At 42.8% G+C, this 26,755-nt stretch overlaps 1 protein-coding gene across 2 annotated transcripts in view; it reads left to right on the top strand.

Moving 5' to 3' along the window:
• LOC115260728 (uncharacterized) overlaps window positions 1–26,755 on the top strand; it is a 243,874-nt gene that overhangs the window by 213,320 nt on the left and 3,799 nt on the right. Inside the window, exon 4 of one of the 2 annotated variants that reach the window (XR_009996239.1) lies at window positions 15,516–15,557. Coding sequence is in view for 1 of the 2 variants with exons in the window: in XM_062845680.1 (XP_062701664.1) it covers window positions 15,629–15,721 (93 nt within the window). In the remaining variant the exon portion in view is untranslated. Of the gene's footprint in view, window positions 1–15,515; window positions 15,722–26,755 lie in introns of those variants that run through there. The other variant, XM_062845680.1, reaches the window with a different exon arrangement.

Raw genomic sequence — 26,755 nt, forward strand, 5'->3', positions numbered from 1 at the left:
GGTGGGACGTCTACAGTGAGGTGACACGGAGTGTGAACAAACATTCGGAAGACAAAATTAGCAGCGACAAGACCTGCGATTGAACTGAACAGGTAAAGGGTACTAAAGACACAATAAAAATGTGAGGTATAATTGTGTTATAGATTCGATTTGGACGCAAGTTTTGGACACGCATTTTGATAGCATTGAACCTTATTACCACCTAGCAAGAACTCAGTAGCGCTGAAGTCGGAAGTTATAGAAAAGGAAGCCCAGGGGTAGACAGAATGATCTCCATGTCAAGGTAGATTCACAGAAACGGTTTTGTTTCTTCTCGATCCGAACAGCAAGTATGTATACTATCACCGCTCCTGTTCCTCATCGTAATCGACAGATCCTGGTATGTGTGATATTAATATTGATCGTGAATCCAATCGCGGGATTGCTGCGACAGCTCATTACCACAGAGCACCTAAATGACTTCGAACTGGCTAATGACGTTGCTCTATAGGGTGTCCCAGAAAGTATGGGCACAACTTTGCAGCTCTGCCATTTGGGAATGGATGCATAACCAAACTTTATTTTCACACATAACCTGCCTTAATATGTTAAAATCAAATGCCAATCATTAAAATTTGCATTTAATACTTTGTTTGAAAGCGGTAGAACATTCCCTAGAAGACCTTTTAAAGCTTCTGCACAAATTGCTATATTTTTCAATGCCATCGCTTAAAAATTGTTTCCTACGTATGTAATTAAGCTCGATAAAAATTTCGAAAAATATTTCTGTGTATTTTCATATGCGTATCTATTATACAACCCTTAGTTTGAATTGAAAACATATACTTTTGAACCTGAAATAGTTATTTATGCAACAAGTTGCAAAATGATGATTTTTTCAGCACGAGTCGTACATTTATCCAACGAGGCTTGCCGAGTTGGATAAATACGACGAGTGCTGAAAAAATCGAGTTTTGCAACGAGTTCCATACAAAGTTTTTTGTAATTGCAAAAAAAACCATTCAGTATAATCCTTGGTATAATCTTGCTACACGTACTTTCAAGACGAACCACGTGGCAGCATTCATGCGCGTCAGCGTGGTGCTTTTGTTTGATCAGGTAGGCTATGATAGGGTAGGTGTCAGACATTTGCAAGCTCTCGTCGTCGTCATACCGCAACCGCACCATGGGCTAGAGCAAAAGTAGCTTCACCTGCTGCTTCTACGACTGTTCTGCAGTCCTAATCTGAATCTGGATAGTCTTGATTCGGATTCGAGCTCACAGAGGATGTAGAAGTAGCAGCTGTGTCTACGGTAGCCTCGAAAGTTATCGAAAAGTGGGTTCTGACAAAGGTGCCGAAAAGTGCTACTTTTCAGCACTCTTAAAAGTGCCGAAAAGTAGTACTTTTCGGCACTTTTGTTTTAGTGAAGAAAAGTAGGCCGTTTCAACGTTACAACCGCGAGTGAAAAGTAAGAGAAAACGCAACGCAATTACAAAAAATGAATTTAAACACCAAAATCGATATTTTTGAAAACCCGTTTTCATAATAGATGAAAACAAGCATCTAAATATATATCACAACATGCAAAAAATAACATTTTTATTTCACTATAAGTAAAATAAATGCTCCAGCTTTATAAAGTGTAGATTGAATTATTTTTATTCTCGTTAAAACATGTTTAAAAACTCGAATGTCTATGGGCATGTCTTATCCAGAAATAGAAAAGGCGAATTTTCCAGTTTTCTCAGAATTCTGAAATACCCGTACGTACGGGCGAAACATATTTATATAAAAAAATCAATCAACCATCTGAGGAAACATGTTTCCGAATATATCATGTGAAAAAAAATCGAAAAAAATGTTTCGAATTCGGATATTTGGCAAAACCGTAAAAAAGTAGTTTGTGCAGAAGTTTTGAAAGATGTTTTTTAATTTTTAACATTCCGCATACAAAAACCCTTTTTAATGTATAATCTCTTTACAGGTATCAATTAAAATAACTCGAATAAAAATACAAAAATGTAAAAATTGTTGTTTGTTAAGAAAATGATTGTATTTTCGCTGTACAAAGTTGTGCCCATACTTTCTGGGACACCCTATACTAGTAGCTCAACGGCGCTCTGATATGCAGAGTATGCTCGATAATCTAGCCAATCGCTCCTCGGAGACAGGTCTTACCATCAACGTCAACAAGTACCAGTGTAGAATTGGCTTGAGTTAAGACACAGACAAACAGACATATTACTTAGAAGAAATTTGTTTCAAAAACATCGTTCGGCATCTCACTAGCACCCTCTACACGCAGAAAAATAAATTGTAAACACAATTAAATTCTAGTTCAAATCAACCGATTTTTCAGTTTACTTTAGCGACAAACTGATTTTTAGTTTAAACTGAACTGTTCTATTGTTTTATATTACAAATAGTTTCATTTGTCGAATTTTTTGACAATTTGTTAAAACAAACAGATATATAGTATTTTCAACATAAAATAATAGATTGATTCAAACGACTGCACTTTTGCCACAAACAAACCCGGAATGTGATTGTGTTGGTGACGGCAGCAACTGCGGCAACTCGGAAATCTATTTTCAGACTGTCGGTAAGCGGATGGGGTCAGAATGACTAAAAAAAGACAAAAAAGGCGAAACCGATCAACTTTTTGTGGATGCTGTCGTGAGTACCTGCGCGTTATCCATCACGGCCAAAGCTGCACTTGGAAGTTGGCGTGATGGATTTGCTACACCTTCTTCGTTGTGGCGATGTTGGGGTAAGCATTTTATAGATGTGTGAGTGCTTTCGGACCATGTTTATGGTTTTTATTTTGTTGAAACAAATGAAATTTTTGACATTATATGAAATGATGGTAATCGGTTGTTTTTAATGATAAACTCCAAATGAAAACAATTAAATATAACTTTGGAATAAGTATATTCTCAGTTTGAAAATCAACCATGCGTTTTATTGTTTTAAACAAGCGCAATTTTTCTGCGTGTATAATTCTCAATCCGAAGCATTCATGTTGTTTCCCTCGGTTTGATGTAACAATTAAGCAGATGACGACTCCCTCGTTGCGTCATCCATTCATAAAGTGCCCTACACAATGCACACGTTTGCGTGTGCGTGACAGTAGTTTGACACATTTCCCATGGGAAAACTGTCAAAAAAACGCAAGCCTCGACGGAACGGACGCTATGTGTTCCAGGCTTAAGACATGAATGAAGGTTTATGGTTGAGTCATGTTATATAAACATTGATCGGCGTCGCGTTCATTTCTCTCCGTGATTGAGAGGCGATGTAGGCACATCAGCTCCACCATGACACACGCGAGCGCAGTCGGAACCACAGTTTATTTTCAAAATGACCGTTAAATCGTGCGATGATTGCGATTAGAGTAGTATGTCTGTTTGTCTGTGGTTAAGACCCACATAAATGAAAATAAAAAAAAATAAAAAAAAAAACCTCAGCAAGACCAAATTGTTGGATGTAAACACGGTCAGCCCTCCGAGCTTCACGGTAGTTTCGCAAGCAGTGGAGAATGTTGAAAGCTTCCAATATCTTGATAGACAATTAAAGGGTCGATGGCGGCACCAATATCTCCATAGGCAAATATACTATATTAACAATATAGGTCACTTCGTGTTTTCGCATACAACGACATGGAGACGCCGTTTACGAATGATTACAGCACCACCTGTTGTCAGAAAAAGTCAATAATTGTATTTTGATCAATTTTTGTTTACCGTGCAAGGTGACATTTCTCGAAAAAAGATGTTAGGGGTGTCAAAGTTTTTTGTTCCCAAATAATCGATTAATAAATAATCGATTTACAATATAAACAAACAAAATAATATTTCATTAGATGACATCTACGAATACATCTGTAGAAGAATTTGAATGCTCCCTCATTGTAACGTCACCGAAATCATTTCACTTAGAAATTTAAAATTTTCACCCTCAAAATCTTATATATATAAAAATGCAGTGGCATACGTGGGACCGCGCATAACTTGCGAATGGGTGGACCGATTTGGGTCGTCTAAGTTTTGTTCTGTTAGTTTTCACCCAAGGAAGGTTTATGAGGCCTAAAACATGGGAAATTTGGTAGTTTTTGAAAATCGGGTTTTCATAGATTTTGAACGGGAACTTGGGCGCTTGGCTAGGGACTTGAAACGTCAAAAAACGCAGTAGGCAAGACAAAGTTTGCCGGGTACAGCTAGTTATCTTATATTTTGCCCTGGTGGTTGCTATTTTCCTTTGACAATGGCTTAAATTATCATCTTTCTTAATGTCCACGCTGACATACATACATCGGATTGAATAGCTTACAAAAATCCGGAAGATCACCAACCAAGTGCACGTCAAATTTCTTGTGGCAGAGTGCAAGACATTGAATCCAAGGATCCAAGGTTGAACAAGCTAATGGACCGATGCACGAACTTAATAATTTCAACGTTTGAGCGTTCCGTGCTTACAAAAAAATGAGTTATTTTCGATTAATTTCGTTGTTCTTCCGGAGTGAACTGTGAGTTTATTCGAATACTGATTGTTTTATTCCGGACCAATCGGCTTTGTTGTTGGATGTGTGAACATTGTGCTGTCAAAGATTGGACATTTACACGATCGTCGCGAAATCCTTGCAAAGCTCATTGTTTTTAAATATACAGTCATGGGCTTCTGGGTGAACTTCAGTTAGTAAAAATATTCTGCAAATTCGCCTGCTGCAGAGTGATAATCCTCCATAAATTGAGTCAGGCATTCCTTCAGATGTTCTTTCTGCATTCCTTCTGATTTTTAACGAAAGTTCCTTCTCAGTTTTCTCTTTTCCTTTGCTAACCGGAAAAATCCGCATTTATCCGTTGCTAACCGTCGTTAACCGCGTCTAACTGCACCTGCGACTCAGTTAGCAATGGTTAGGAACGGATATATGCATATGGATTTTCCGATTAGAAAAGGATATGTCATTCTCCTTGGTTTCCTTCTAGAGTTTTTTTTTCTGAGATTCATTCAGGAGCTCTTTTTGAAATTCCTCCAGGTGTGCCTTCAGAGATTGATTTAAAGTTTTTTTCTTAAATTTCTCCAGAGGTTCCTTCGACGGACCCCCGTGAGTTCCAACTGAAATTACTCCAGCAATTTCTTCTGATGTTTCTTCAAGAATTACTTCTATAAGAATCTTCAAGAATTCTCTTCTAGGATTCGTCAAAAAGTTCCTTATAGGATTTCCTTATAGGAGTTTCTAGGAGTCTTTCTTGGATTCCTGCAGTAGCTCCTTCAACGATTCCCTCATGCGTTTTTTTCACGAATACCTCCCGGAGTTCCTTCTGGAATTCCTCCAACATTTTCCAAGAACGACCAGGAGTTGTTTCAAGGATTTATCCAAAAGTTCCTTCAAAAATTCCTCCTTCTGGGAATTTCAACCGGGATTTCTACCAGTACTCTCCCAAAAGTTCCTTCCGGAATTCACTACGTCCTTTTAGAATTTCCACCGAGTGAAGATTTGGGATTCTTCAAGGAACTTCTTATGAAATTCCGGAGAAATTCCGAAGTGACTTTGTAAAACTCCAACGCGATTTTATATGAACAATTTAATAAATATTTTTCAAAGGAATCTTTCCAGGATTCCTTTAGAAGTTCCCTTTTTGAAGTATCAGAAATCCTCCAGGAATTATTTTCGTGATTCCTTCCGAGATTTCTATACATTTGGAATGTCTTCAGAAGTATTTTTTTCCGGGATTCCCAGAAGGAATAAGTGAAGACTAGATTTGTAGTAATGAGTTGGTTTGTTGTATGGTGAGATGCTAAACTCTCCGTTTCTGCATTGAAACGGTGCAAACTCATGGGTATTATGATTCTTAGGCTAGTTTGATGCTGCTTAAGCAAAATTTTATGGAATTATTGTTCATGCAGTTGAAAATTGGAATTATTGACACGCGAAAATCGATTTTTCTCCTAAACTGTGCGTCGGACCTACGTTGGACAAAGTGCGCTGGATAGAGGGCCAGATCCGCTGTCCAGCGCACTACGTCCAACGTTAGGTTTCACGTATGGATTTGGAGAAAAATCGAATGTCGCGTGTGGGGAAACTTCGGGTTTCAACCGCGACGACAATATGTTGTTGAAGTTGCCGGGGCCCGTGGCGTAGTTGGTCACACCTTCGCTTCATATGCGGATGGTCATGGGTTTGATTCCCAGCCCCGGCACATGCAATTTTTCGTCAGTTGCTTTTCCCCCGAGAGCAACTGACACTGACCCTCTTCTGAGCCCCATGGCTCAAACGAACCCGGATACCTGGACATCGGCGAACTGCTACTCATAATGGAGTAGAAAAAGTGAAAGCAGCAGAAAGGCAACCAGTTCGATAAAGTAGAATAGAATCTAGGCGCTGTACAAAATGTAAGTGCAGCTGTCAATTGAAATTGCTCACGTAGTGCCCCAGTGGACAATAGAGCTGTAAATTAGGTTAAGTGATTAAGAATAAAAAAAAAAATATGTTGTTGAAGTTGCAATAAATGAGAATACAACAACAAAGTTACACAAAGTTTTGCTTTCGAATAGTTTTGGCGTTTCAGTCTTTTCGGGGTCAAAAACAACTAAATGTTTTCTTCTTCCAACGTTTCGATCCTTATTGGATCTTCCTCAGGGAATCGAATAAAGATCCAATAAGGATCGAAACGTTGGAAGAAGAAAACATTTCTGGAGCTCGATTTGAATAGGTCGTATGTACATTTGTCGATATAAAATTCGATCAGTTTATTTTAGTTATTGTAGCTATATCACCGACGAACCGACGTGACAGCTAGAACAAATAAATTCAAATTAGTTGTCCGCGACGCCATGATGAAAAATAGCCGAACACTATCGCTACCTCTATAATGGCTCGCGATGATTTGATAGCTCGACACCGAACCCCCGTGTGTTCATATAGGAAACGGTTTGCGTCTGCGCTGATTTGACAGAAGCGATCGCTCGCTTCGGTGGTCGACCGTTAAATTTGGGGGGGGGGGGGACACTTTTGAATCACCACTGTCACGTCGGTTCGTCGGTGGCTATATGGTAGATATTTTGGAGACTTTAAATGATGGAACGGAAAGCCTGTTTTGTGATGATTCTGCTGTATGTATCAACTTTGTTCAATTTCAACGGTTTTTGCCATAATAAGCGAATCCAACTGATCGAATTTTTAATCGACAAAAGCACATACGACCTTTTCAAATCGAGTTCCAGATTTAGTTGTTTTTGACCCCGAAAAGACTGAAACGCCAAAACTATTCGAAAGTCTTTAAAACAGTCGTCGTCAATACAACAAAGTTTTGCTCAAACAGCATCAAATCACACAAGCAGTCATAAAACCCTTTCTTTTTTGTTACCATTATTGCAGTTACCATTTTATTGCAGCAACGGAGAATTTACTTTCTCATTATATAAAAATTCAGCTTATTACTACAAATCTAGTATTTCACTGACTGCGTTTTTTTCTTGGAGATATGTAATCCCAGATAAAAACAATGTTGGAGTATGGAGGAGGAACGCTGGAACGCTTTCCCTAAGCAATCCCGAAAGGAGTTCCTAAAATAGTTCGAAAATTAATTCTAGGAGGAATCCTCCAAGAGCTTCTGGAGGAATCTTGGAGAAAAAAAATCCAGGGTGTAATTCTTAAAGGGATCCCACAAGGAAATTCTTGGGTAATTTCCGGAGAAAATACCGTTCATAACTCGCTAACGGAAAGTTCGCTTTGGGTCGTCTGTGTTTTAGTCTCTGTTATGAACGTTTATCGGTTCAAATTTACTTCTCATCTGCAACTTCGCATATCGCGCGAGTCGCGGCTTCGATTTGGTGCTGCGACGATAATAAACGCCAGAAATTGTTCAAGAAGAGGGAATTAAATTTTTTCTAAATTTGCGTAGTTGAAAAAAATCGATTATTTCAGAAGAAATGGGCATCCCCACCATGCAATGACAGTTCGACAGAATAAACGTCATTCGGATAGCGCATGAATTTAGTGTGTAGTAGTACCTCTTCTGACGCTTGGTGGCGCCACATTCACTAAAAAGGTGTCGCCAAAAAATCGTAAGAGTGACCTATATTGTTAATATAGTATATTTGCCATAGGTGAACGGATCAAGAAAGCGAGGGCTGCGTTTGGGTCTCTGTCAGAGTGCCAATACGAACCCGTGGGGTGACGCCTACAGGATCGTTATGGCCAAGACGAGAGCTGTGATGGCTCCTACAGAGCAATCTCCAGAGATGTTGGAGGGGATCATTGGAGGACTTTTTCCGCGTCATGATCCTAGTCCTTGGCCTCCTTTCGTAGGACAGCCGGGGACTGGGGCTGGCGATGAGGAGAGGGTCACCGATGTGGAACTTGCGGGGATAGCTAAGTCCCTTAGCGTAGGTAAGGCCCCAGGTCCGGACGGAGTTCCAAACCTGGCCTTAAAAGTAGCTATTGCAGAGGCTCCCGAGATGTTCAGGTCTGCTATGCAGAAATGCCTGGACGAGGGAGTTTTCCCAGAAGCTTGGAAGAAGCAGAACCTGGTACTATTGCCAAAGGCGGGGAAACCACCCGGAGACCCGTCGGCATATAGACCAATATGCTTGATTGACACGGCGGGGAAGGTGCTCGAAAAGATCATCCTCAATAGAATGTTGAGGTTCACCGAGGGCGAAAATGGTCTTTCGAGTAACCAGTACGGCTTCCGGAAGGGGTGGTCCACCGTAGACGCTATCTTGTCGGTTACAAAAACCGCCGAGAAAGCACTCGAGCCTAAGAGGAGGGGAATTCGCTTTTGCGCGGTAGTGACTCTGGATGTAAGGAATGCGTTTAATAGCGCCAGCTGGTCTGCTATTGCCGATGCGCCCTTGCGTCTGGGGATACCGGAGTACCTGTACAAGATTCTCGGAAGTCACTTTCAGAATCATGTACAAGTCTACGACACGGAGGTGGGTCGGAAGTGCTTTCACAGAACCTCAGGAGTCCAGCAAGGTTCCATCCTGGGTCCGGTGTTATGGAATGTCATGTACGACGAGGTGTTGAGGTTAGAGTACCCAGTGGAAGTGGTGATTGTCGGATTTGCCGACGACATTATGCTCGAAGTCTAAGGTGAGGTAAAGTTGACTACCAACCACTCGATCAAGGTTGTGGAGGCGTGGATGCGGTTCAGGAAACTGGAGCTGGCTCACCACAAGACAGAGGTGACGGTTGTTAACAACCTGAAGACGGAGCAGCAGGCGGAGATCAGTGTAGGAGAGTGCACTATCCTGTCAAAGCGCTCCGTCAAACACTTGGGCGTGATGATCGACGATAAGCTTACCTTCGGTAGCCACGTCGATTATGACTGTAAAAGAGCCTCCACAGCTATTGCAGCACTGTCCTGGATGATGTCCAATAGCTCTGCGGTGTACGCCAGTAAGCGCAAGCTTCTGGCTAGTGTTGCTACGTCCATACTTGGGTATGGCGGCCCGGCGTGGGGCACCGCGCTAAGTACTAAATGCTACCGACGGAAGCTGGAAAGTACTTACAGGCTTATGTGCCTGAGGGTTGCGAGCGCTTACCGTACCGTGTCACACGACGCTCTCTGTGTCATTACTGGTATGGCATTCTTATCAGTGAGGACATGGAGTGCTTCGAAATGCGCGGCACAAGAGGCATACGCAGGACTGTCAGGATGGCCTCTATGGTCAAATGGCAGCGCGCGTGGGACAGTTCCACCAAAAAAAAGGTGGATCCATAGGTTGATACCGAGGGTAGATAGTTGGATTAATAGGCGCCATGGGGAAGTTACATTCCACCTGACACAGGTCCTTACAGGTCATGGATGCTTCCGACAGTATTTACACCGTTTCGGGCATGCGGATTCTCCCGAATGCCCAGTGTGATATGATTTAGAGGAAACGGCGCAACACGTTTTGTTCGTGTGCCCGCGTTTTCGCACAATGCGTGACCACATGCTTGCCACATGCGGGGAAGACACAAACCCGGACAACTTAGTCCAGAGGATGTGTAGGGATGAGTTTGGCTGGAACGCCGTTTCAACGGCTCTCACCCATATCGTCTGGGAGCTACAGAGAAGGTGGCGCGTGGACTCGGAGAATGGCTAGTTCAGATGCAGTACAGGAGGTGGTCCAGGGGTTCGGAGTCAGCTTCGTAAGTCATACCGGTGCCCTGCGGTCGTGATCGACCCTTACATCGATTAAGTGGCGTCGGTCTACTGGGTTGGATCCGAGCCCGCGGTTGGAAAGGGGTCCCCGGCAAGGGTCGGGGCAGGTGGAGACCCTGCTGTCAGCAACCTTCTGGTGCAGCTGATAGGGCCTGAAGGGTAGTGATACCCTTGCCTTCAGCAGGTCAGATCGGGTTGCACGTGGGCATCAGTTCTTGATGTCTGAAAATCAGTTGGGCGCGGGCGGGGCCCAACACTGCCCGCCTTTCGAGGACAAAGGGAGTGATGAGGACCACTCGGGGAACTGGCTTTGCGCCAGCATGCTACCGTGATGGACTCTCCAAAGCGAGTCATCGATGTTCGTTGCTGCAGGCTACGCAGCTAACCTTGAGGGTGCGATGTGCACTAACCCCTCTCTGAAGCAATGCCTTCTTGGTGGTTCCGGAGAGATGAAGGGTTTGGCGACCATAGGAATGTGTTTTAGTGGGTCGAGGATAGAGTAATCCTGACTTTTACTTTTGTTGTAGAAGACGGCCTAAACCCCACACTACCCTAACCTTCCTGTTAGGGTGTTTGTTGAGCAGATTTTTCCCCCTATGGTTTAGAAGGAAAAAAAGGGCTGCTTTTGCGAGTTTAAGAAATGCATGAAAAAAGAGCCAATCAATCAACGCACCACCTAAATACGAACTTTCAACTCAAACGTGCTGCTGTACGCCAGTGAAATCTGGTGTGTATCCTATGAAAGCTTACTGCATAGTTAGTTGGGCTGCATTTCGTTCTGCATTTAGTCGATGAGTTTGAGATAAAAAAATTATTGGCTCTTTGGTATTCTTGCGTGATCGGCTTTTTGGTTCTTCATAGATAGCCATCTTTTCTACTAACGCGCTCATTTTTGTATTGTAATCCTGCCGGTACCCTCATCTGTAACAAATGGCAACAACGTTACTCGTTAAGTTGTAAACCGAAACAAAAGTTGTATACTTAATTGCCGTTGTTATAATCAGTAACGACCAGAAATTTAGATAATAACAAAATCCTAAAACATTTTCCCTAGTTGTGTATCCAATCCAATATTTTTTTAATCACAATCAATATCAATAAAAACCGGCTACACGTGGAGCAAAAACTACTATGAAAGGTACGCACCTAGGTATTTTTTTATCTATGTCATCATATCTCGAACGGTCTGGAAAACACATCAACAAAGGCGACCGAGCAAAAATAGGACAAACGATCCATCCATAAAACACCAACACCTCTTCCTTGGTCAAGAACGAACCATACTCATATGTGCAAAGATTCTCGGTCCATTTGGCACCAGTTCCAGTGGAGAGAAGAGAGCTTCCAAGGCATCAATTCCTATTTGCATTCCATCACGGGCAAAGAAAGCACACTAAACGGGGATGATCTCAGATAGTAGAAATTGAAGAAAAATGCTCCGAAGCTTTTCTTATGGTAATTCCAGAGATCAAAAGGGATAAATTTATTTTTTCTTTCCTTCAACAGCGAAGTGGGATAGAAACGAACATTTCCAACTGGCGGCAAGCTTCTTCGGTCGGGCTGGCTAGAAGGATCCGGTTGTATGTATAAAACTTGAATTGGCGAAAAGGAGCAGAATATTATAATCAAACGCAGCGTGAAGCAAGGGATCCCTACTCTCTGTCTCAGCACGCCCCGTCAGGGTTCGAAATGGGGTGAGGGGTTGATTTCAGTGAAAGCATGCAACTGAGTATTATACGACCCTGGCTGGAAGTGTGGGAAGCAAAATCGATGGCTGCTGACGAGCTCGAATCACTCGATTCCTGGGGATTTTTCTTCCCGGGTATGATGGCAAAAATAGAGCAAACACCCAGGATCTCTTATCATTAGTCTAAATATTTGATTGACGGCGGTTGCAAAGCATTAGGGTATCGCGCCACTTGGGCGGTGGCTTCTATATTCGTCTGTTTTCCACTATAACTCAGTCAATTTTGATCCAATTGACATGAAATGTTGTACACGGGTAGATACTATACCTATCTCATCACATTCCAAAAGTTGTGTCAATTGGTTCAAATTTGACTGAGCTGTAGTGGAAAACAGACGAATATAGAAGCCACCGCCCAAGTGGCGCGATTCCCTATTATATTTCTGGGAAATTTTTCATCCGCTCAGTTTGCTCCGTTTGGAGCTTGAACAACAAAGCGTATTTACTTAGAGGTGGGCCCCGACGACGATGCCGGGCTAAGCCATTGTGGTCCAAACAGTGATTGCTTGCTGTGTACAGAAACGGTAGGCGAAGCATATTTCAAGTGGCGAGTATACAACAGAATTTTAAGAGCTGTTTACCGGGAAAGTCATGGAAGCCGGATTTTGTTCTGCGAATTTCTCTCCTTGCCAAAATATTTGATGGAAGTATGGTTTTCTCAAAACAGTAACACATAAAGAACATAAGTAATATTGGAACAGATAGAAAATACAAAAAGAGGATAGAAGATAGAAGATAGAAGATAGAAGATAGAAGATAGAAGATAGAAGATAGAAGATAGAAGATAGAAGATAGAAGATAGAAGATAGAAGATAGAAGATAGAAGATAGAAGATAGAAGATAGAAGATAGAAGATAGAAGATAGAAGATAGAAGATAGAAGATAGAAGATAGAAGATAGAAGATAGAAGATAGAAGATAGAAGATAGAAGATAGAAGATAGAAGATAGAAGATAGAAGATAGAAGATAGAAGATAGAAGATAGAAGATAGAAGATAGAAGATAGAAGATAGAAGATAGAAGATAGAAGATAGAAGATAGAAGATAGAAGATAGAAGATAGAAGATAGAAGATAGAAGATAGAAGATAGAAGATAGAAGATAGAAGATAGAAGATAGAAGATAGAAGATAGAAGATAGAAGATAGAAGATAGAAGATAGAAGATAGAAGATAGAAGATAGAAGATAGAAGATAGAAGATAGAAGATAGAAGATAGAAGATAGAAGATAGAAGATAGAAGATAGAAGATAGAAGATAGAAGATAGAAGATAGAAGATAGAAGATAGAAGATAGAAGATAGAAGATAGAAGATAGAAGATAGAAGATAGAAGATAGAAGATAGAAGATAGAAGATAGAAGATAGAAGATAGAAGATAGAAGATAGAAGATAGAAGATAGAAGATAGAAGATAGAAGATAGAAGATAGAAGATAGAAGATAGAAGATAGAAGATAGAAGATAGAAGATAGAAGATAGAAGATAGAAGATAGAAGATAGAAGATAGAAGATAGAAGATAGAAGATAGAAGATAGAAGATAGAAGATAGAAGATAGAAGATAGAAGATAGAAGATAGAAGATAGAAGATAGAAGATAGAAGATAGAAGATAGAAGATAGAAGATAGAAGATAGAAGATAGAAGATAGAAGATAGAAGATAGAAGATAGAAGATAGAAGATAGAAGATAGAAGATAGAAGATAGAAGATAGAAGATAGAGGCTAGAAGATAGAAGATAGAATATAGAAGATAGAAGATAGAAGATAGAAGATAGAAGATAGAAGATAGAAGATAGAAGATAGAAGATAGAAGATAGAAGATAGAAGATAGAAGATAGAAGATAGAAGATAGAAGATAGAAGATAGAAGATAGAAGATAGAAGATAGAAGATAGAAGATAGAGGCTAGAAGATAGAAGATAGAAGATAGAAGATAGAAGATAGAAGATAGAAGATAGAAGATAGAAGATAGAAGATAGAAGATAGAAAATAGAAGATAGAAAATAGAAGATAGAAGATAGAAGATAGAAGATAGAAGATAGAAGATAGAAGATAGAAGATAGAAGATAGAAGATAGAAGATAGAAGATAGAAGATAGAAGATAGAAGATAGAAGATAGAAGATAGAAGATAGAAGATAGAAGATAGAAGATAGAAGATAGAAGATAGAAGATAGAAGATAGAAGATAGAAGATAGAAGATAGAAGATAGAAGATAGAAGATAGAAGATAGAAGATAGAAGATAGAAGATAGAAGATAGAAGATAGAAGATAGAAGATAGAAGATAGAAGATAGAAGATAGAAGATAGAAGATAGAAGATAGAAGATAGAAGATAGAAGATAGAAGATAGAAGATAGAAGATAGAAGATAGAAGATAGAAGATAGAAGATAGAAGATAGAAGATAGAAGATAGAAGATAGAAGATAGAAGATAGAAGATAGAAGATAGAAGATAGAAGATAGAAGATAGAAGATAGAAGATAGAAGATAGAAGATAGAAGATAGAAGATAGAAGATAGAAGATAGAAGATAGAAGATAGAAGATAGAAGATAGAAGATAGAAGATAGAAGATAGAAGATAGAAGATAGAAGATAGAAGATAGAAGATAGAAGATAGAAGATAGAAGATAGAAGATAGAAGATAGAAGATAGAAGATAGAAGATAGAAGATAGAAGATAGAGGCTAGAAGATAGAAGATAGAAGATAGAAGATAGAAGATAGACGTTAAACGATAGAAGATAAAAGATACAAGATAAAAGAAAGAAGATCCAAATCCCATTCCATTAAATAGCTTCAAATTAGAGCAAAAATGTTGGCAAATGACTAGTTATCCATCACCCGCTACAGCTCAGAAGGATCCAGCAAAAAACAATTCAATGATTGCTCAAGAGATTTATATATTCACGCCTTCCCTTCATTTAATGTCTGTCTCAATTCGACATGGCATCTCCATAAAATAGAGATAAATCTCGTTTTAACGCATGTCGCACACAATTGAACGCCACTGCACAGGAATGTCAGTCATGCGAAAGTGAGCTAAAATTGCTAAAGAAGAACCCCCCGCTGGCGGATATTACATTTTCCAGAGCTCATTTTCGTAATTACGCTCACTGATGAAGACACTCCCATGAGTGGGAGGATGAGCAGCAGCCGCCGCCAGGCCAGACAGAGTAGATCCGAATCACACACACAAAAAAAAAAAGATGTTCCCACAATTTCCCGTGTCATGTACAAAAGAGAGCCGGAGGGATTTTGTATAGCGCGGGGGAAACGATAAGCTCATCGTGAACCACGGAACCGAACTTAATCCAGTCTGATATTTACAGTCCCATCGTCGTTGGTTCGTCCTACGTTCTGGAGGGGCTCAAGCATGAATGTATTTCTTTTTTCACTTCCATGATTTATTCAAATTGGTACTCCTGTGCCTGATTGTTGAATGAACGGGGTTGCTTCTTTGAAGCATATTGCTGAATGGGCATGTTACGGTTACGCTACCGCCATCAACATAATTTGCATCGACGTGTTTTTTTTTTTGTTCCCATTCTCAACTGGTATTCGATCATCTTTTGTGACAGCAGGATAATTGCCGAATGTTCTGTATCCATTCTGTTTTTTTTCTTCTCTCTTTCTGTGTTTTTACAGGATCCGGACCAAATATAGTTGTAAGGCCTGAAGAGGCACTCATTGTTATTTTTGTACTTATACTATGGATAGGCGCTATCGGGCTTTTCTTCCACCGGTGGGGGAAAATCCGAATGCTGGAGCCTTATCAGCCAAAGTTTATTCAACAACATCGAGGTTCCTGTCCGTTGGTGGAGCTGGACTTGGATTTACCACCGGTTCCGCAGGTATGTGAAATGACTGAGCTAAGCACATTAAAGAGAAATAAATACACTCACACTTCTCACACATCGCTCATTCGAATGAATTCCTTAAATAATTCATATCTGGAATACTTAACGTACTTTAGTATGCATTTTCTGTGTGTGTGTGTTTTTTAATGAACATATACTCATTTTTGAACAATTAATTTATAGTACTAACACTGCTCATTCAACAAGATTTCATGTTGGTAAAAAAAACAATCCTTAGGTTACCCATCTTGTCCCGCTCCACCTTAAAAATAGGATATTTTTAGAAAATCTATTCGGTAATTATTTAGATTGTTTGTGTCAGTAGTTTGAATTTCTTTGATAATTGCTTTGGTAATTCCATTTGTCATTCCTAAGTGATTTTCTCAGATTTTTTTTTGCAATTTACTGGACAATTTCTAAAAAATAAAATAAAATAAAAATCTGGATTCCCGGCTTAACCTTGTTGGTTCCGGGTCATTTGGCCGAATGCCGTTTGGCCAAATGCCGTTTGGTCGAAAATAAATGATGAACTTAAGTGACCATGTCACTATTCCTCGCATAAGTATAACTCGAAAGAACAGCCTCTGATTCAAAGAAGGAAAAATCAGCGATTCAAAGAAGGAAAAATCAGCGGTTCTGGAACCAGGACACAATTCATGGGACAGTAAAGGCCCTGTTAATAGCATTCTGTGCAGGCGATACGACGCCGAAGCCCATAAGGCACAAGTCTGCACGAGTCATGCCACGTGTTTGATTTGTTCCAGGAAATCCGTGAACAACAGGCACCCAACGGGTGGTCCAAGGTGCCCGGCATTCAAAAAAGTAGAAGTGAACAAATCACAGTGCAGGTAACGCAGCTGAAGCAGAATAACTGTGACGCAGCTCATCAACTGCTTTGTCAGGCAGTTTCTGAGTAGTGATGAATATCGCCAGCATAGCGGACCCATACCGAGTACTCGCTGGTAACGGCAAATTGCTCGCGGATGGGTCTGAATAGCAGGTAACTTCAATGCCGGTCCGTGGAATGGGGAAGCCGTTTTACGAACCATCGGTGTAAGATCTTGCTAGAGACACTGGCCATTCTATATGTCAACTTGACTAATGTCGGTATCAAGAGTGCCTTCAGTCGGAACGGAGCGGAGTCGATTGTTGGCGTTACGTTTTGTAGTCCGGGCCTAACAAATAGTTCGAACTGGAAAGTAAACAATAGCTATACTCACAACGATCACCTCGCGGTTCGCTATAATCGACTACAACAACAGCAGGCGGCGGGTAGAGGAAGAGGTGGCTAGGCCAAGGCCAAGCCCTCGCAGGTGCAAGACATCATACTCCGACGAAGGAGTATTTAGGAAAGCACTCCACCATGAGCAAAACTTACTTGGTTTAGACGGCGACGAGCTGCTGACGATGCTCTCGCGAGCATGCGATGCGACCATGCCTAGGCGAGTCCACCCTAGAAATGGGAAGCCACCAGCTTACTGGTGGACTCAAGCGGTTGCGGTCCTGCGCCACGCCTGCCTACGGGCTAGACGGCGGATGCAACGAGTATGAACTGAGTATGAGTGAAGCAAATGGCAGATGATGTTCGCCGCTGCTAAAGTCGCGCTGCTTTGAGGATCTCTGTCAGAGTACCAATGCGAATCCGTTTGGTGATGCTTACAGGATCGTGATGGACAAGACGAGAGGTTTAACGGCTGCTACTAAGCAATCCCCAGAAACTTCGGAGAGGATAATCGGGGGGATTTTTGCGCGTCATGATGCGTCATCCTTGGTATCCTTTTGTAGGACAGCCGGGAACTGAGGCTGGCGTTACGAGGGAGTTTTCCCAGAAGTTTGGAAGCGGCAGAGCCTGGTTCTATTGCCAAAAGCAGGGCAACTAGCCGTCGGCATATAGAACAATATGCTTGATCGACACGGTGGGGAAGGTGCTCGAAAAGATCATCCTCAATAGAATGTTGAAGCACACTGAGAGTGTAAATGGTCTCTCGAGCAACCAGTTCGGGTTCCGGGAGGAAAAGTCGGCCGTAGTCGCTATCCTGTCGATAACAAATACCGCCGAGATAGCGTTCCAGTGTAAGGAGAAGAGGGATTCTACACTGTGCAGTAGTGACTCTGGATGTAAGAAATACCTAGCGGCTCTTGCCGATGCGCTCCTGCGTCTGGGGATACCCGGGTACATGTACAAGATTCTCGGAAGTTACTTCCAGAATCAAGTACTGTTTTGCGACACGGAGGTGGGTCAGAAGTGCTTTCACATAACCTCAGGAGTCCCGCAAGGTTTCAACCTGGGTCCGATGTTATGGAATATCATGTACGACGAAGTGTTGAGGTTAAGGCTCCCAGTAAGCGGTGATCTGTGTAGGTGATGATGGACGATAAGTTTACCTTCGGTAGCCACGTTGATTACGCCTGCAAAAGAGCCTCCACAGCAATAGTGGCACTGCCCCGGATAATGTCCAATAGCTCTGCGGTGTACACCAGTAAGCGCAATCTTCTGGCTAGTGTTGCAATGTCCATACTTAGGTATGGCGGCCCGGCGTGGGGCACCGCGCTAAGTACTAAATCACAGAACAGATAGACATCATCATTAGAAAAATAGGCGCTGGTCATTAAAAATCGACAGCAGCGAACCTAGCGGTGGCGGGCAAGCTTTTTACACTGTGAATTTCTCCACCCAGCAGGCAATTAGACGACTATTCTTGTCTAATAGTTCATACACTCAAACAAATTGACACGTCTGGGATTGCTTAATATTGGGATATTGATGTTTTACATGGATTTGCGCAAATTGTAGAACCCTCGAATGTCACGTGTTAAACATATTTCGCGGTTAGTATCATACGGGCGTATCTACAATGATCGGTTTCTCTCCATCGTGGCCGGCAAATAATTTCGGCTGTTTTTGTTATTTTAGATGCCAATTCTAGTCTTCCTTCATCGAAACGCACCGAGAGATCATCCAAATATTAGTGGTATATCCCGGTAAAATCAAAAAAAAAAAAAATCGATGAAGAAAAATCGATCATTGTTGATTCGCCCGTATGATACTTAACGCGAGATATAAATTCGCCAACATTATTTAGGCTCCGACTTTTCAACAAATCACACGTTTATCATGTGTAATTCATACGGAATTAATTTTAAATGCCTTTGCATTCTGATTGAAGTGGGGTAGAGTGCGTGCACCAGTTATCGCACTACCTATGGAAAACTATTTCTACAAAAATAAGAAGAAGACCGACGAATCAGTATTGGTAAAAACTCAAATCTCATGATTGAGTTGTTTCACGCGCGATTCTTGATTCGACAAACTCACCACCGAAAAAATCATGCTCGAGTTGACTCGTGATTTTACTCATTGCTTTATTTCTTGGTGTTCTTATTATTTACAACGAAGTTTCTAGGATTGTATGATAGAATAAGATCAAATCTTGCGTACAACAATAAAGAATGTCGTTTAAACTGATTTGGATTCGTTTTACAAGCGAACGAAATTTCGGCGCTAAACTCGTGGGAGCGAGATTTTGCATGAAAATCTCGTGCGTGAGAAAATGATTCAGAGTCGTGCGCAAGTTTGCTCACGCAGGAGCTGTTCATGAGCCAGTTTTGAGTGTGAGTTTACCAACACTGCGACGAATATCGTTGATATGTCAAATGATTGATTATTTTCATACCACACAGGGAACGATAATAATTTACGTTCAATATTTGGGAGAGGGGTCTTGAAAAGAGTGACAGTACGTGTATTAGGTATAGGAAAATAGCGTGTCAGAGGGCGCAAATTAAACCCGGAAAGCGTCAATCGACTTCCCAGGTGTTGACAAAATGAGACATTCGTTGAAAAATATCCTGGAAGAATTCAAGTGGAAATCCAAAAGCGCTTGAAATAGATGCTAGCTCTAGAATGAAGCAGAACAGAGTGACGGAATCGAGGATGGGATAATCAAACTCAAACTCAGGGTACTGGCCTATCGATGTATTCTCCTGGAAATGTTCAAAAAGAATAACCCTAAATTGAGTAGAGTTAACAAAAATAAAATAGCGGCTCACGTCTTAACTCACGTTCTTCATGGTGGCCATGATGAAACACGTTTGACGGTTTTTTTTCGTGAGTTATGTGTCACCAGTTATGATACATACACATGCATTCATTAAAAAAAACAATAGGGCAAATTCGTTTGGAAAATTACTTCAATTTCAATCGCATCACATATGAGATTGTGATGATTTGGCTATCGGGTTCAGTTAAAGATAAAGCTTACTGAACGCCAGGTGTAACAAATATTAGGCTGATGTGACTTACATTTAATTCGGTGATGTAAGCTCTGTTGTGAAGTTCATGTTGTGAATCAGATTAATCTGCAGTGTATAAACCATTGAATTCAATGGAAAAACACATCTGACTAACTTTGACGTTTATGGAACAGTTCATAAATCAAACACATGAATCGGCCGTGTCAACTTTTTTCAGTGTGTTCATAAATAGGCGAGTTCCACCGAAACGTCAAACGATTTTAGACTAGCCGTGCTTGTCATTTTAGACGAGAACATGCACTGTGAATTTCAAGCAAGAAAAAATCATTTTATTCCGCAATGATTGTCAAAATTTACCACATAAGCGGATGGAATTTTCAATTTGCTCTAAGATGCCTATCTGTTCTGTGACTAAATGCTACCCAAGTAACCATTAAGCCGTAAAAATGGCATTAAGTCGGCTCTATAGTCGAATGTAGAACCTGGCTAACAGAGCTAATTGGTTCTATATCCTCTTATAGAGCTGCTCAAAAGCCACTTTTGGCGAATTATTCGGCTGATATACGGCAAACTTTAAAATATCGTACCAGGTCTCTGGAGCGAAAGTTGTCAAAAGTGAGACAAAGAAAAAAGAAAAAAAAATTGTTTATCTCCTGTTCTTCTCTAACTTCCTTCGCTTCCATTGAAGTTGCTTTTTTGCTACTTCATCCAGATTCTAGCTGTTGTCCTCCGAGTTCCTGATCAAGTCCAAGTCCGTTGCCTTTCTCATCTGCTCCACCAATGCACCATGGGAATGGTGTGATCAAACTAGTATTTAAACCATGAAAAACAAAATAGTTTGGGCATTTCGAGGGTTGAAAATGATATGGGATGAGGATGATTCAGTGGTAAGGTTGGTGGTAGCGAACGCAGGAATTGATGCAGGAGAAGCAATGTTTATATAAATGGTCGGAAAACGTTTCACAAGAAGAGGGAAACGAGCTGGAGTTTGTCTTGATTGAAAAAATGGAATAATCAAGATAACCAAATTCCATTATCTATTTAACAACACCATTTCGATAAACATGCCAAAAATAATCCCGTTTCGTCAATCCCGTCCGACATGGATGTTTAAAATGCATGACCGACTCGAGTCTGTTTTGGTCGAAATCTATTTTGATTGATATAAACGTCATGTGCTCCAAGCCCTGTGACAGCACTGACAAACTTCTTTACAGCTTGTAGGCTTTATATAGGCTTACAGGGCTTAATTTAGTTCTTACTGGTTATAGTGCCTATAAGCATTAGGAATGCTTATATAGAGCTACTTAGCACTGAAAAGCTGTTTAATGGCCGTTATAATGCTCAGAACAGTGCTTAGTGGTTACCTGGGTACCGACGGAAGCTGGAAAGTACTTACAGGCTTATGTGCCTGAGGGTTGCGAGCGCATACCGTACCGTGTCACACGACGCTCACTGCGTCATTACTGGTATGGTGCCTATCAGCATTCTTATTAGTGAGGACATGGAGTGCTTCGAAATGCGCGGCACAAGAGGCATACGCTGGACTGCCAGGATGGCCTCTATGGTCAAATGGCAGCGCGCGTGGGACAGTTCCACCAAAGGAATGTAATCTCGCTCTAGCTCAGGGCTATTTACTCTCAGGGTCGGCTGCCACTTCTCTCTCCTTTGTCGGGTGAAGATCACTGCGTCCAGATTTTAGAACTATTGTGATATACCCTTTTGCTGTGAGGTACGCAAGTTATCTCAGTAACATATTTGTCACTGAGATACCTTGGTATCGACTGAACTCAAGACCATCTATTATTGATGAATAGAGATCCTGAGTTACAGTATGTGACTCCCCCATTCTGGCGAGACTAGCTTTATGAAGCCAACCACGTCCTTGGGAGATAAGATCCATATGTCAGCAGGCCCTAAAAAGGGCTTGCTGAGAACTTTGAACCTACGTTGAGTGAGTGCACTGCAATAGCAGAGGATGTGTTCTGATGTTTCCCTCTCCTCGTCACAGAAGCGGCAATTTGAGGTTTGGATTGCTCCGATCTTTTGTAGATGGTATCTGCAGGGGCAGTGTCCAGTTATTAGACCGGTGTAGATGTTGAGATCCCTTTTGTTGAGACCTAATAGTTGTTGGGTTTTCTTGGGGTTTATCGTTACGAGCCTTTTAGATTGGCTCGTATGGGGAAGTGCATTCCAGTTTGATGTGATTTGACTGACCATATATTTGTTCAGTTCCATTTTTACAGAGCAGTCTGAGATCCCGCAGAAGGGCTCAGGGCCAATGAACCTTTCATTAGATCCATTTCTGGCTAGCTCATCAGCAATCTCGTTTCCCTCTAGACCCGTATGTCCTGGGATCCAATATAGGTAGACTCGATTGCGTATGGATAAGTTTTTCAAAGCCAGAATGCATTCCCACACTAGCTTTGAGTTACAAGTGTAGTTATTAAGCGACTTAAGTGCCGCTTGGCTGTCAGAGAAAATACATATTTTTGCAAACCTATACTTTCTCCTCAGGCATAATAACACGCATTCTAATATTGCATATATTTCCGCCTGAAATACTGTGGGCCACTGTCGTAAGTGGACAGAGATTTTTGTTCTAGGGCCATAGATTCCGGAGCCTGTCAGATTATTCATTTTCGAACCATCTGTGAAGAAATTTATAGAGCCTGTTGGAACGCTGGGTCCACCTCCTTCCAACTCCTGGCGGGAAGGAATGAGCACATCGTAACGGCTGCCACTTACTACGGGAGGACTCACGACACCAACACTAGTCAACAACAGAGGGGGACAACACAGGAAATTCAAGCCCTTCTTCCTAGATCAAAAAAACGCTGCACAAAACTAAGCTTAAACATTTTTATTCTTATTAAATTACAAGGTTACATCAAATAAGGGGGGGGGGTTATATCGTTGCGGCCGTGCTAAACGTTGGAGCTCATGCAGTGGAGAGAGAGAGAGGTAGTGGTTTATAGTTTACTTGCCCAAGATGCCACCTAATAGGCGGAATGCCTAGTTGTACGGTGTCCGTGGTCTTCTGGCTGGAACGCTGGTCGGGTGGGCCATACTCCTACTGGCGATTCTTGAGGGATGGCTGGCTGCGGGAGGAGCCTTCCGAGGATCCTTCCGAGGGATGTTCTGATCTGGGTTCGCTCCTTCCGTCCTTTCCTCTAGTGGGGTTGAGAAACGTGTGGTTCGGTCTGAATGGTGACGTCCCGTAGACTCATGTACGCGGTGACAGCCAATCGGATTTTGAGCACTCCCGAGAGCGGGGAAACCCACGGCCCTCCCGGGGACCCTAACCTCAATGGCGGCGACTGTCACTCTCGCGCCACGTGTGGCACAGCAAAATGGCTTTGGGGACTCGCCGGCCACCAGTCTAGGGCTCGTCTCCATTATCTGCGGAGCAGTTCTCACGATATTGGGTAGATGGGTTCCTCTGCTCGACGGCAATTCCGGCAACTCCGGCCGGGTGTCCTGATCGAAACTGACCGTCCTCGAGTTGGTGAAGAAGCCGGGATTCTGGACCGTTTGATGACGTCCCGTAGGCTCGTGCACGCGGTGACAACCAATCGGATTTTGAGCACTCCCGAGAGCGGGGAAACCCACGGCCCTCCCGGGGACCCTCACCTCAATGGCAGCGGCTGTCACTCTCGCGCCACGTGTGGCTCGGGGAAATAGCGATGGGGCTCGCCGGCCACCAGCCTAGGGCTCGCCACCAGTCCCAGTAGGGTGGCAGATACTAGTCGAAGGGGGCGGTATCCAGCGTCTGGAAGGCGACGGTGATCCACGGAGCACTTCCTCACTTTTTCTAGCTCGGCAGTTCTTCTAGGGGGAAATCCACTCAACGCCCGGGGTTCGGGGGCCACTTTTTGGTCTTTCTTCTTGTCGGCGTTATCCGGTGTCGACCCTGGTCCGACGATACAGGGAATCAATCTCTGGCGGGTTATTCCCGGTGGACACGTTTCACGGGAAAAAGAAAATCGTTTACACGTCCGAACTATCGGGTTGTCCAAAACTTTCTGCCAGCTATTCTATTTCTCAATCAACTTCTCCTCCGTTTCTTTTCCCTCTCTCCTCTTTTCTCTCTCCCTCTCTCTCACTTTTTATCCGGAAGTACACAGTTCTGACAACTTTGGAGATATTTACAGGTGATGAGATTATGAGAAGCGAGACAACTACGAGGGGTAATATACCCTGCCTATCTAAGACTAAATTCTAGAATAATATTTGATAATGCCCTAACGTTTGCCCTCACTACTATAAAGCTAGGAGGAAAAAAAAGGTCTTAAACCTACTGCATTTGTCCCGCAGTATTGTTGCCATGGTTTTGGTAACAGGAAGGTAGACCCATAGGTTGATACCGAGGGTAGATAGTTGGATTAATAGACGCCATGGGGAAGTTACATTCCACCTGACACAGGTCCTTACAGGTCATGGTTGCTTCCGATAGTATCTACACCGTTTCGGGCATGCGGATTCTCCCGAATGCCCAGCGTGCAATGGTTTAGAGGAAACGGCGGAACACGTTTTGTTCGTGTGCCCGCGTTTTCGCACAATGCGTGACCGGATGCTTGCCACATGCGGGGAGGACACAAACCCGGACAACTTGGTCCAGAGGATGTGTAGGGATGAGTTTGGCTGGAACGCCGTTTCAACGGCTATCACCCATATCGTCTGGTGACTACAGAGGAGGTGGCGCGTGGACTCGGAGAGTGGCTATTTCAGATGCAGTACAAGAGGTGGTCCATGGGTTCGGAGTCGGCTTCGTAGGTCATACCGGTGCCCTGCGGTCGAGATCGACCCTTACAGCGATTAAGTGGCCGCGGAGAGGAAGTCCCGGTAGCGGTGCTGTCGTGGCTTCGGTCTACTGGGTTGAATCCGAGCCCGCGGTTGGAAAGGGGTCCCCGGCAAGGGTCGGGATAGGTGAGATCCTGCTGTTTGCAACCTACGGGTGCATCTGATAGGGCCTGAATGGTAGTGACACCCTTCATTACGGGCAGGTCAGATCGGGTTGCACGTGGGCATCAGCCCGCAGTAGGGTGCGGGCGGGGTTGACCCTGCCCGCCTTCCGAGGACAAAGGGAGTGGCGAGGACCACTCGGGAAACTGGCTAAGCGCCAGCATGCTACCGTGATGGACTCTCCAGAGTGAATCATCGATGTTCGTTGCTGCTAAGCTAACCTTGAGGGTGCGATATGCACTAGCCCCTCTCTGAAGCAATACCTTCTTGATGGTTCCGGAGAGACGTAGGGTTTGGCGACCATAGGAATGGTTTAGTGGGTACGAGGAGAGAGTAGTCCCGGCTTTTACTTTTGTTGTAGAAGACGGCCTCAGACCTACACTACCCTAACCTTCTGTTAGGGTGTCTGTTGAGCAGATTATCCCCCTATGGTTTAGAAGAAAAAAAAAAGAGAATTGTCAGACAAAAGAGGCACAAAACAAGCAACAAAGAAGGCGCAGCGATTACTCTTTATCCCAACTGGTAACAGATAATGACATGATCTCGAAAATTTTTGTTGCAGACAAAACTGAAGCTGAATTTGTTGCGTACTTTTCAACTCGTGAATAATCAATTATTACCAACCCAAAATCGAAACTTTTTGATGACACATCTTCGGCAGCGTTTCAGTGTTTACCGACTCGAAGTTACCACTTGAAAATCACAATGTAAGGCCTACAAATCTCTAAACTCGTGGTGCACGATCTTTGTCCTATTCTGTTCAAGTTAAGACAAACCTATGTTGCATTGGGTAGAATTTCGCAACAAATTCAGGTTGCGACATTGTCGTTATTGTTGCGCGATGGTTAAATTTTGATTCACTGCTCTGGATGTAAGGAATACCTAAAATAGCGCCGGTTGAGCGGCTCTTGCCGATGCGCTCCTGCGTCTGGGAATACCCGGGTACATGTACAAGATTCTCGGAAGTTACTTCCAGAATCAAGTTCTATTTTACGACACGGAGGTGGGTCAGAAGTGCTTTCACATAACCTCAGGAGTCCCGCAAGGTTTCATCCTGGGTCCGATGTTATGGAATATCATGTACGACGAAGTGTTGAGGTTAGGGTTCCCAGTAAGCGGTGATCTGTGTAGGTGATGATGGACGATAAGTTTACCTTCGGTAGCCACGTTGATTACGTCTGCAAAAGAGCCTCCACAGCTATAGTGGCACTGCCCCGGATAATGTCCAATAGCTCTGCGGTGTGCATCAGTAAGCACAAGCTTCTGGCTAGTGTCGCTACGTCCGTACTAAGGAATGGCGGCCCGTCGTGGGGCACGGCGCCAAGTGACGAAAGTTATCGTGGTAAGCTATAAAGTACTTACAGGCTGATCTGCCTGAGGATTGCGAGCGCGTACCGTTTCGTATGACACGATGCGTTCTGCGTCATACCTGGTATGATGCCTATCTGCTTCCGACAGTATCTACATCGTTTCGGTCATGAGGAATCTTCCGAATGTCCGGTTCGTGCTGGTTTAGAGGAAACGGCCGGATCACGTGTTGTTCATGCGGGGAGGACACTACTCCGGACAATCTTGTCCAGAGGATATGTAGGGATGAGTTTGGCTGGAATGCCGTACAGAGGTGGTGGTGTGTGGAGTAGAAGAATGGCTAGTTCAGATGCGATACAAGATGTAGTCCAGGGGTCGTCTACGTAGGTCATGCTGGCGCCCTGGGGTCGAAATCGACCCATACAACGATTAAGTGACCACGGGGAGAACATCCTGGTAGCGTTGCTGTCGTGGCTTTGGTCTACTGGGTTGAATCCAATC

This window comes from Aedes albopictus, chromosome 1 (assembly GCF_035046485.1).
Source record: "Aedes albopictus strain Foshan chromosome 1, AalbF5, whole genome shotgun sequence".
Taxonomy (NCBI): Eukaryota; Metazoa; Arthropoda; class Insecta; order Diptera; family Culicidae; genus Aedes; species Aedes albopictus.